The sequence below is a fragment of the Prenolepis imparis genome, unplaced genomic scaffold (genome assembly GCF_030444845.1).
Source record: "Prenolepis imparis isolate NDT839.2.m4 unplaced genomic scaffold, iyPreImpa1.0 SCAF_14, whole genome shotgun sequence".
NCBI classification, from domain to species: domain Eukaryota; kingdom Metazoa; phylum Arthropoda; class Insecta; order Hymenoptera; family Formicidae; genus Prenolepis; species Prenolepis imparis.
Window position 1 is genome coordinate 9,063,466 of NW_028141172.1, and position 12,437 is coordinate 9,075,902.

Genomic DNA, 12,437 nt, shown 5'->3' on the forward strand with positions numbered 1-12,437 from the left:
TAAATTTATTTTATAAAAATCTACTTTTATTACATATTTTTATTCTTATAAGTCTTATATTGCCGATTTTAATATTGATTGTACTTTGCGTATATAAATATTATATTTTTATAAATTAAATCAGGTAATTATAATTAAAATCAGTATATCAGTTTAAACCAGAGCTGTCCACGTTTTGCACTTTTCGGCCAATTTCCGAGGCTCACCGCCTAGCGGCCCCCACTTACGCTCGAGACCTTAGCAACGCGTTACCCGGTTGGCCCGATAACCGTAGTTGCTAAGGTCTCGAGCGTAAGTGGGGGCCGCTAAGCGGTGAGCCTCGGAAATCGGCCGAAAAGTGCAAAACGTGGACAGCTCTGCTTTACAGTATACATACCCTAGCATAATTCCACACATCAAAGCGTTGAAGGTATTAGCGTGCATTAAATGATTTCCTATAAATGGTACACAAATACGAATAATGCTGAAATATTCGTAATTCAACCATACACTGTCAGATACATCTATGAAAAGAGCTAGTAAAATCCATCCGATTATTATTCCAATTACCCAATTATGCAGCTGTCGATATTCTTTTGATATTCCAAATATTTCCAATGTGTCATCCACAATGGAAAGTTGTCGCAAACACATTTTCAATTTCTTAAAAAAATAGTATCAACTAGTTACACGATATTAGAGAGAAATTGTTGATGCGTTATTAGAATATGTATTTGGGAAGAAATTATCGATGTAATATTATTGTAATTAATATTATTAATTTTTGACCCATATTAATACTTAATATAAATGAATAATAATACAAGAGAGAGCATCGAGAAACTTATCTATTCAAATGTTTTTTAAGTATTAAAATTTTATAGCCATAAAAAATTCGAGATTAATTTTTTTGAAACAATATAATTCTACATTTGTGTGTATAATTTATATATAATTTATATAATTCTAAATTATACATACCTTACAATGAAACAAGGAGACAAATATCATCACAATTACGATGAGATTTGTTATTACACCCAACCAAGTTATATACAAGAATGAAGTATAACTAATGTAAATTAGGTAATAAGAAAGATATGCATAAAGGCTCCATATGATCAATACGAGTAGGCAAGACAGGTATGGTCTGGGTTGTCCAAGGGGATATTCGAAAAAGTTCAAACCATAAAACGAAGAGATGGTCAATAATGGTGACAGCGCTATCTGGATCGTCTTCGGCATGTTACTTGAATTATTCATGATAAATTTAAATTATGTTTTGCTAAGCAAAATAGAAACACTTTGCTACATTTCTACAAAAATTTTGAAAATAACACTTTCACTTTTTTTCATAAACCCTTCGCGGAAACCTTGCGCGAATTACATTGCAGGATACGTTGAAATTTCTATTAGACCAGACAATATCGAACGACAGAATAAACAGATAGTTTAGATTAGATCGCCTTTTCCTTCCGGACTTGTTATCTGTACATACCTATATTAATTTTCTACAGAGCAGAAATGACCAAGCAACTATTCTCGTAACATTATGTTTTTATGCTGCACATAAATTCAATATCTCGAATGAGATATAAATTAGTCTTTTAAATTGAATAGATGAAGCGCGAAGATGTATATCAAAGCAATTTAATTTATTTTACAATATTTGAGAGAATAAATATTTAATCTGTGTAATATTATGATATATATGTATAATATGATATAATGACATGTTCTGTACCATATTTATTTTTTGCAAAATATATTATCACATCAAATTAAAAAAAGTTATCTTTATATTATATAAAGATAAATGCAATCAAAATATAATAATACTTTTCTTTATTGCAATTGTAAGAGAAAATTTTTCGTCTTGTATAATTTCTTTGTTATAAAGTCACTATATTTCTTTTCATAATTCGAGAAAAATGCTTCTCGTAAAATAGAAACTAAGATTATTTTTTAAAATTGATAAATACATTTTTATTTTATTTCTTATATATAAAACTTATATTTTCTTGAAAAAAGTGTGCATATAGATACAATGTATACAAGAACACAGAAGGTTTTTACAGTTTATTCTTATATATGTTGCATAACTTTTTTATTAATTAACTTTTATCGATTACATAATCATCATATGATAATAAGTTATAGGAAGTTATATGCATTTGTATTATAATCACCAACACGGCTGCCGTGTAGAACTGAAAAGTATGTTTTTCTTTTACATAACAGAAACGAGTTTTTTTCCAATCGCATAAATTGAATAGAAGATCTAAGATATGCAATATAATGATAAAAAATATATATTGCGTTTTTTTAAACATACAAAAGTTAAAATACATTTTTTAACATTACTTAACTATTTTTGTCATCTAAGAAATAATAAACGCAATATTTTGGCTTTCATTAAATTTGTCGTATTAATTTATATTTTTATAATATGTAAAACATACCTTACGTATGAAATCGTAACCGAAATAGAAAAGTCCCATACCATAAAATTTTACTTCCCTTTGTTTTATTTGTAGTATAAATTGTAGAATCTGAGAATTTTTAGATAAATAGTCCGATATACTATATAAGATATAAACATATCATATATATACTAGATGCTAGATGATATTATGTGGCAATAATTTACCTGCTCCCGAAAGTCTTTATCCGAATTATCGTTGGACAATTTATAAAGAATTGCTACTGTCTCGTTCGCCTGAAATTATATTCATACAAAATTGTAGCCTGTAAACTGAAAATTTTAGATAAAAAAATAAGATCAAATAATTTAATGAAAATTGCTAATGTCAATATCAATGTTAATGGCTAATTTTCATTACTATCAAATTTTTAAAATCCATTATTGCTATTAATAATTAAATTTATTGTTTTAATGATTAATAATTACTTTAGTGATTCATAATTTTACTTTGTTCTGTTATACCTTATCGCAAATTATTTGACAGATATGATTTAATGCAAGAAGTTTTGCAGTATATACAACGGCCTAGATAGGTAACTAATCTATCTAGAAAATTTTGAAAAGTATCTACATTATTGACTTTATATGTCATGTAAATCTCGCAACACAATTCCACAAAAAATGTGAAATAAGATGCCATCCGCAATGTCATTTGTATACTGAATACTTCGTTTAATTCGCGTGATATAAAGCATAATTCCAAGTGAACGTGCCAGTAATTAAATCATAAATTGTTATAATCAAATTAAACAACAAATGTGTTTGAACTAAAGATATTTTCAATGTAAAAATATAATTGATTCCTTAATTATAAGATATCATAGTTTTAATTTAAAATTTTAATTAAAATGTTAAATTAAAATGTAAAGTTATATTGTGTATTTTGCAATTTTTACATTCCAAATTTTGCAATCCACATGTATTGTCTACATTTTTTTTGTTCTTCTGTACTTTGCAGAATACCTAAAATTAATTTATTCTGTCTTCTAGTGCACAATGCGTTATCTTTAAGTAGATCATGAATGTGCTCGTTGATTTGATGAAATCTGGAGCTTATGTACCTGAATTTAATGAAAAATTAAATTAAAAGATTTGTTATCTACAATTTTCAACTAAAATCCAGACATATAATATTTACGTATATAGAATTTTGTTCCTTTTCTCTCTTTTTTTCTTTCTTCGTTAATTGTTTATTATCTTATATATATATATAATATTTATATAGACTAATAATTTGATTGTATTCTTTTAACAGACTAATAATTTTATAAATATTGTACTTTTTAAACTAACAATGCAAATTAACAAAATCTTATTTTAGATTATATGAAAGAGAAATCTCAAAGAGTTAAAAGAAATCTAAAAGATATGACAAAATTAAATAAATTTAGGCTTTTAAAAATTTTTTAAATATTTTTATTATATATATATTGTTTATAAAGAAACTTTACAAAGCTATAATATACATATACATATATACTAACCTCAAGATAGCTCCCCAAATTAAACCATTGAGGGCATTTACGTGGAACATATGATTCGTTATAAATGGTATACAAATATGATTGATGCTGATATACTGATAGTTTATCGATAAACTATCGCATGAATTCATAAAAAGAGTTAATAAAATCCATCTTATTGTCATTCTAATTGTCCATTTATATAGGCGTCGGTATTCCTTTGACGTTCCGAGCATTTCCAGTGTATCATCCACGACAGAAAGTTTACATAAATACATTTTCAATTTCTTAAAGAATAATATAATTTGATCAATTTAAAATATAGAAATCAATATAAATACAGATAATATTTTTTTCTAATTATTTTATCCATGATAATAATACAACTATTGAAACTGATTTATTAAAAACATTACTTGAACATAAATTTGATATTTGTCTGTTTGTTAAAAGATTGAAATTATATTACTTTCAATAAAAAGTACTCTAATATGATAAGATTTAAGCGTAATAATTTGAGTAATATAATTCATAATTGTTACCTTATAACGAAACAAGCTGAACATTGACACAGTCGCGCAAAAGATTATTACTACAGTAGTCCAGGATATGTGTAGTCTACTAGTGTAGACTAACAATAAGTAATAGAAGAGGTACACATACAAGCTCCATGTGATTAAAAAATACAGACAAGTAAGGTATAGTCTGGGTTGTCCAAGAGGATATTCGAAAAAACTCAAGCCGTAGAATGATCCAACAATCAATAGTGGTGACAGCGCTGCTTGAATCGTCTCCGTCATGATTTTCGAAAATCATAAACTTAAATTATATTTTATTATGCGAGATACTTTGTGATGATATCCGCCAAAATTTGAAAAATGTTTTTACTTTCTTTCTGCGTATCCTGCAGGAAACTTTACAAGAATTATACTGCGAAATATGTTGAAACTATTATTCGACCGAAGAATATCGACCGGTAAAATAAACAGATGGATAATCTAAATTTAATGAGACTTTTTCCGCGCAAAATTATAATGTACATACTATTATTATCTACATAGCTATTTTATAAGATAAACGTAAACGGTCATAAATAACAATTCTTGCAACATTTTCTCTCGCTATTCATATCTCTTGCATCACAAATAAGCCGTAATACATTGTTGATATGCTCATAAAATAGGATGCCATTTTGAAAGTTATTTCCATTCCAAACATCGAATTCAACTCAACGAGTCATGCGATATAATTCTAAACGAAGATATTACCTATTATCTTCTAGAAGATATAAGCCTAAATAAATAAACCAGACTATTAATAAATATAAAATACTTAAGTAAACAATCCACTGAATTCTTGAATTTGATTGTTTTATATGGTAGACGCTTAAACCATAATAAAGCCTATAATAAAGCCCATAATAAAGCACGTAAACAATGTAAGATCTGTTGGAGAGTCACCATGCCATCACTTGCGTGATTAATGTATCACTGACTGTATGTCCAAACTTATTTATTGGATGTATCGCAATTTGCAATGTGATAATGGATTTTTGCGATATATGACATATATATATATATATATAGTATATATATATATAGTATATATATGTATGTATTCCTTAGCACTTACATATATTAAAATGATCGATTCACTTTGAGCAATGGAAATGATATGCTGCTAAGTTATTTTTTATTTTTTTAAAAGAGAGAGAGAGAGAGAGAGAGAGAGAGAGAGAGAGAGAGAGAGAAAGAAAAAAGAGAACAAGGAATATCAAAAATATATAATTAGTTTTTAGAGTTTATGGAATGGGATAGATTTTCATGTTATATAATATAAAATGTAAAGTATAAAATAATTGTAATATAAATTAATAATACTTTTTTAAATTTATTTATCGCACAATATTATTAATGCAAAGCACAAGAATGAAAACTTTCACTTATTGTCATTTCAAGATATAAAAATATTTTATTATCTTCACATATTTTTGTGAAAAAAACTTGACAATAAACTAATTTTGATATCGTCTTCTGTAAAAGCAAATTGTTCCATACTTAAAAAAGAGGTATTTTCATTTGTATCATAATAATCACATACATTAAAACCGTCGTACAAAGCTGAAAGAAAATGTATTTTAATTAAGTTCTGCTGCATTCTGCTTGCAAAAATAACAATTTATTTAAATGTACACCTATATAAATTAGAAATTTAAAAAAACAAAAGAAAGCATTTTGTGATGAAAAGATACTAATACTAATAGAATGTTGTAAAAACAACATTATATCAATTTGTAGAATTATAATTTATGATTTAATTATATGTTTTAATACATGATATAAAAATTAAGTAGTGAAAGAAAATCTGTAAAAAAGTAAACCTTTCGAAGGAAGCCATTGCCAAAGTAGAAGAGACCCATTCCAGTAAACTTTACCGGATGTTGTATTGTTTGCAAAATAAACTGATAAATCTGTAGATAAATAACTGTTATTCTAGTTTTATCTCTCTCTTATTTATTTTATTTATTTTTTTGCTGTTTTTTATTTAATTAATTTTTTCTTGCTAAAACATTGCTTACCTCCTGATAAACGTCAGCATATTGAATAATATTTGTTAGTTGATGGAATAATTTATCAATCTTTTTAGCCTAAAATTTCGAGTTCAATATTGGAATATACATCTGAATATTAATGTAATATCTATTTTATCGAGATTTGCATAGTTTTACCTTAATCCTGACACATTCGCAAATATAATTTAATATCCAAATTTTCACTATAAATACCAAAGTCCAGCAGCTTATAATAAACCAGTCATTAAATGACATTGCCTCCCGATAGTGTATTAGCAATATATTTACAGCAAAACACATAATTGTTATGCTTGCAAAATTAGACGCTATTTCAAAAGTCATTTGCGTTCCGAATATTAAGTTCAACTCGCGAGCAATGCGACATAATTCTAAATGAAGATGCCTATCAAGAAATTTCATTATACAAATAAGCGTAAAAATTGTTTTTATGTATTATAAAAACTTATAAAAAATTAATTTTTCCTGTTTATTATTGATTATTTTAATTTACTTAGAATTTATATTTTATTATAAAATTAACATTAGATCGATAATATACCAAAATATAGCGTGCTTTGATTTACATTAAAATCCACAATATACGCTTGTAATCATTGGGGTAGATGACATATCGATGAAGAGCGACCACAGGCTTTCTCCATGTATATTTCGGCACATGCTTCACCAATAGATATCGCATATGCTCGTTTACTTTGTCAAATCTAGTACTAATATACCTGTGAAATATAATGTTTTATTAGTTTTTGACTATATGAAAAAATTTGCGATATGCATTTAGATAAAAATCTTTTAATAATTATAATCTAATTTGTAGATCGCACATGAATACATATAAATACTAACCATAAATACTAACCATAAGAAAAAGATAAATAATAAGTCGGTTAGTACAATAATATGAAAACAATGATTTAATATACAAGGTATAAATAATGCCCAAGCAACTTGTTCTGTTTTGAACAGACCCAGCGTCTCGTAAAAATTTAAACTAAAACTGGACACAATCCATCCAATTAGTACTCGTTTCGAATATATATGCATCTTTTGATATTCCTTTGGAGTGCCCAACTGTTCTAAAGTATCATCTACAGCAGCAAGCCTTTTCACACATATCCTAAGTTTCTAAAACAATTTGGATTATTTAAGCGATATTTTAAAATGTATCCATAAATATATCATGTTTTTATCATGCAAAACATAATTATATACAACTATTTAAAAAAATTATTGCTTGGAAAGTAATGCTTTGAAAGAAATTTCTAGTGAATTACTGTATTAAAGATTTGAAAGTTATCAAGTTTTTAATTAATATTGATATAAATATATATGTAATTTAATAATTTTACATAATAAATATGTATACTAATAATGTGTTTTTGTACCTTTTCATAATAAAAATTCATAATCGCGGATACAATTGTGGTAAAAATATTAAACAGGATAGAGATCCAATCAATCTTGCATGGACGTAATGTCTCCCATTTAAAAAGAGACATCGTGAAATAATAAAGATAAGCATAAGAGAACCAAACGCTCAGAGAATATAAGATACTTAAGCATGTAATCCATGGTATCCTTGATGTTGGTTCTTCTATAGGACAGGAATTCAATCCCAAAATAAAGCACGTAACAAAAAAAGGACGCAAGACTTGTTGTATAGTGGTTACCATGATATCATCGAATACTGCAAACTAACATTGACTGTCTATTTTATACTCATTTGTTGGACGCATCGCGATTATAATGAATCGTAACAATAATAATGAATCGTAACAATAATAATGGATCTTCGTAATTGTAATATATGTTTTCTGCAGTACTTACGAGTATTAAAACTATCGATTTTCTTTTATGAACTAAGGAATTAATTTATCTTTAAATTTTACATATGTTGCAAAACTTTGTAATAATGTTTTTAATTTATTTTTTGCATATTTTCTTATACGAAGCAAACATTGATAGTCAATACTGATTGTCAAAATTACTCTATGTGATTTTGCTACAATGTGATTTTTGTTTGTTTTATTATAATATAATGTGTGTAAAAGAAGATTAGCAAATATCGAATTATTTAAGTAATAATGACGCTTTCTTTATATATTAATATATGCATGCAGTTTAATAATATAAAGAGCAATTAATAAACCACAAAACCATTTTTTCTCATAAAATTATATTAACGCATGCATATAGGCATCGGCAAGAACTTATGCACCGACCTAATACATATACATATATATACATCTATAAATTTTTACTAGTTAGATTGGAATAGATTGATGTTACGTATGTTGTTCATTTAACTATTGGCCGTATAAAGTTAATTGATACAATTTGAATTTTATTATACCAATATAGTCAACATTCCTTTATATGTATATGACACAAATGCAACCATCCTTGATACATCAAAATGACGCGAACTCATTGAATTAATTTAGTTAAATAAAAATTGATTTACAAAAGTCTTATTATATTATTAAATAATTTTAAATATTTAATAAAGTAAATAAGATCTTTTTGCAAATTGATGAAAAATCACATAAAACTCAATTCAAGTGTTATATATATATGTATGTATGTAAGTATGTATCAAAATAGTTAAAAATTAACAGGAAATCTTATTAATATTAATAATTATTAATCTTAAAAATAGCAATAGAAACACAAACATAATACAGTCAAATTTTAATATTTTGTCTTAATTTAGTTTAATTTTTGACTATATTATACATCTATTTATAAACAAAATAAAATTTTCAAGCTTTATACATCCTTTCTCATTGCATCATACTTTATAGTTTTTTGTATAGTTTTATTTTATTATACAGTATGTAATATTATTATATTACACGTTTTAGTTATTCAAATAAACTGCACTATTACTTGTAATAACATTTAATTGTTTTTTAATGAAGCGAAAAAAATCTCTTACCTGCGTGAAAAGGTTGTCTGGAACGGTATGATTCTTTGTCAAAATCGCGATAGCTGCTTTCACCAGCATTAAACTTTTCAATAAAACGTATAATCTCAACTTAAACATAATAATTTCGGTGAATGTTGGCGTTCAATTTTTAATCACCAGTATTGATTATTTCTTATTCTATGGATGATTCAGATTTGATCTAATCGACTCGATACTTTATTATGTGCTCGATGAATTTTTTAAAATCTAGTTTGCGAATCGCGTTATTGTCTTCCAATACATTTTGATATATCTTTTTATGATTAATCACAATATTCTAGTAAATAGTAACTTTTATAATTATTCGATGGGAACCAATAACAAAAATAAATACGAAGCGACACGTATTCACTTGATTGTATCCAAGATAATAATTTATCTTTGTTGTAATTTCTTTTAATATTTCGTGAATAGATAATCAATAAAAATATAATCATACAATTTATATAAGTAATCCGAAAATTATAAAATTATAAATTTTCTGTCACTTTCACCGCTATTCAAGCATAAAATATTATCCACGTTGATATTTGCTATATTTTTTGTTTCACTAAAATATAAAAAATTATGATTACTTCTTTTATGCATATTGTATACTACGCATGTTATTAGGATCCACTATATGTGCATATTGTTGTGTGACGTTTATATGACAGTATTTGAATCAAATGATGCGGAACGTTGTCTTTTTTCGTGGCAATCACAATCGTAACTGACTTCGCAGATTAGACTGATCGTGCTTTATTTGCTGCGCTCTGTATGATTCATTTCGCTCTGCCTGATCGATGATACTCACAATCAATGTTATTTCCAACAGTTACTTTTTCTAAGACACAGAAAGAAGTTTCTTTTAGAATTTATCTACTTTAGAATTTACCCCAGAAAAACATTTAGTAATCGTGAGACAATATGGTATAAAAAAATTTAAAAAATATGTTTGATTAATTTTACTATACTTTTAGTAAAATTAATCAAACATATTTTATATTTTATTGTAATAAATATTGTTATTTTTTATTGTGATAAATAAACGTCAACTGATTTACGCAATTTAATTTTTTTAATAAAGAAATCTTCTACTTAAATATAAAGTTTAGATCCGAACACAGTGAAATGGCTTTCTGGAAGCTGACCGGAACTGCAATATATTTTGGATTCTTTCAGAGAAGTACGTGACAGTCCATTAATATTAATACTTTTAGTTATATATTATACGTGCATGCCATGCCATTATAAGATAAATTGGAATCGTTTTTCATAGTCATTTGAATCTTTCCTGAGGTAACACATAATCATTTTCTAATAAAGCATTGACTAGCCCTTACATAATTAAAAAGCGCTCGTGATTTTAATATGTATACTGAATTAATATGACAATAATTAAAACTTGAATATCCAAAAAATTAAATCTTTATATATATTCGGTAAATTCTTTAAAGTTAATCTACGAATTGCAAGTTATTATCTTTCATTTTTAAATATTTCCTTTTGTAACAGATCACAATACAATTTTTTACTACTTTTTAAATGTACCGTTTTTTTTGGCCGAGTGTATCTTTTGACAGAAATCAGCTGATTCAAGCATTAATTTGCTAATTAAATTGAAATTAATAATTTACAGAAATCAATTGATAACTGTCAAAGAAATATTAATCGAGTTTAAAATATTATAACATATTATTTACAACATTTCTATTTTAGTTTTTTTATAACAGATTGTTATTTTAAAATTTAATTAGCAAATTAACGCTTTAATCAGCTGATTTGAACGCTTCCAACAACTTATTTGAATATTATACCGTATGTCAAAATAATCTGGAATTCACAGAAATTTCAAATCAGACAAGTCGCAATACGGAATTTATAAGACAAAATTAATAATTAGATCACATAGAGACAAAATACAAATAGAAGAAACAAATTAAACAGCTAGTGTTACTTTCATAGTTTGATAGCAATCGAGCAATATTGCATGAATGATTTTCTACAAATTCAACGATTTCTATTTTAAAATTGAAACATTATATTTTTAAAATACTAATTTTTTTAAATCTTTGTTTGTATAATTAAGTATCTAAAAAATCCGTTTTTATATTGACAAGAAAATATCGATGATTACCACTTTAATTAAAAACGACTTTTTTGTGAGATAATTTTTGTCTGAAATTATAATTAATTATTTAGCAATACGAAGTTTTGCATCAAAATAAATTATCTTAGGAGCAGAGGCATATTCAGGATTTTATTTCGGGAAACTGGAACTTTGTAGACGAGCGATTACATAAAAATAAAAATTCATATTTAACAATGAATTTCAACTTATTGGATAATGTATGAAATAAGTACATTATTTTACATTTTTTCTATCTTTTTACTGAATTTTTATTCTACTGTAATGTGAGAAGAATTAAAAATCTTGTTCTAATGACACGGAATCAGTAATGCAAAATTCAACTTTTTACAAGTAAAGTAAAATCAATGTGGCTTTCATATGAGAAACACAATTTAATTACTTTTTTACGCAGTACAAAAGTTTTATAGTAAAAACACATCTATTTAAACATCGTATTCATATTTTGAAACATAATACTTTTTTAAAAAAGATTTTTTTTTTTCTTATACATAAAACATTTTTTTCACAATTCTATTAATGTACATAAATAGAGATGTTTATACAATGAATTTTTAGAAATTGTGCACTTGTACATAATTATTTAATTTCTTTCAAAAAAATAATAGCTTTTCTTTTAATTTAATCAGTATCATTTAGTTCTTAAAGCCCTAAACAATTTTAATTAATTTTGAGATAACGGCCATTTTCATAAAATTAAAATTTCAAATTCCTTTACATTCAAATTTTTTTTCAAAATTGAAAAAAGAAATTGTTTTTATAAGTTTTGCAACATATAATTAACATAATTATAACATACGTATCAACTTTTTTTTGTTTTT

At 25.7% G+C, this 12,437-nt stretch overlaps 1 protein-coding gene and 1 pseudogene across 1 annotated transcript; both read right to left on the minus strand.

The window, feature by feature from the left end:
• Window positions 1-211: 211 nt before the first annotated feature.
• LOC145945681 (uncharacterized) lies at window positions 212-1,224 on the minus strand. Its single transcript, XM_083054781.1, has 2 exons — window positions 961-1,224; window positions 212-642 (listed from the first exon to the last, which is right to left on the minus strand). The coding sequence occupies exons 1-2, from the start codon at window positions 1,222-1,224 to the stop codon at window positions 238-240; spliced, it is 669 nt and encodes a 222-aa protein (XP_082910907.1). The 3' UTR covers window positions 212-237.
• Window positions 1,225-2,093: 869 nt separating this feature from the next.
• Window positions 2,094-10,264, minus strand: LOC145945086 (uncharacterized; annotated as a pseudogene).
• Window positions 10,265-12,437: the final 2,173 nt, after the last annotated feature.

Bases quoted from the DNA above. Each gene is read 5' to 3' on its own strand.
- LOC145945681 (XM_083054781.1), bottom strand. From the start codon at position 1,224: ATGCCGAAGACGATCCAGATAGCGCTGTCACCATTATTGACCATCTCT. The intron at 643-960 runs GTATGTATAATT...TATTTTTTTAAG, and splicing joins TCTCCTTGTTTCATTGTAAG to AAATTGAAAATGTGTTTGCG.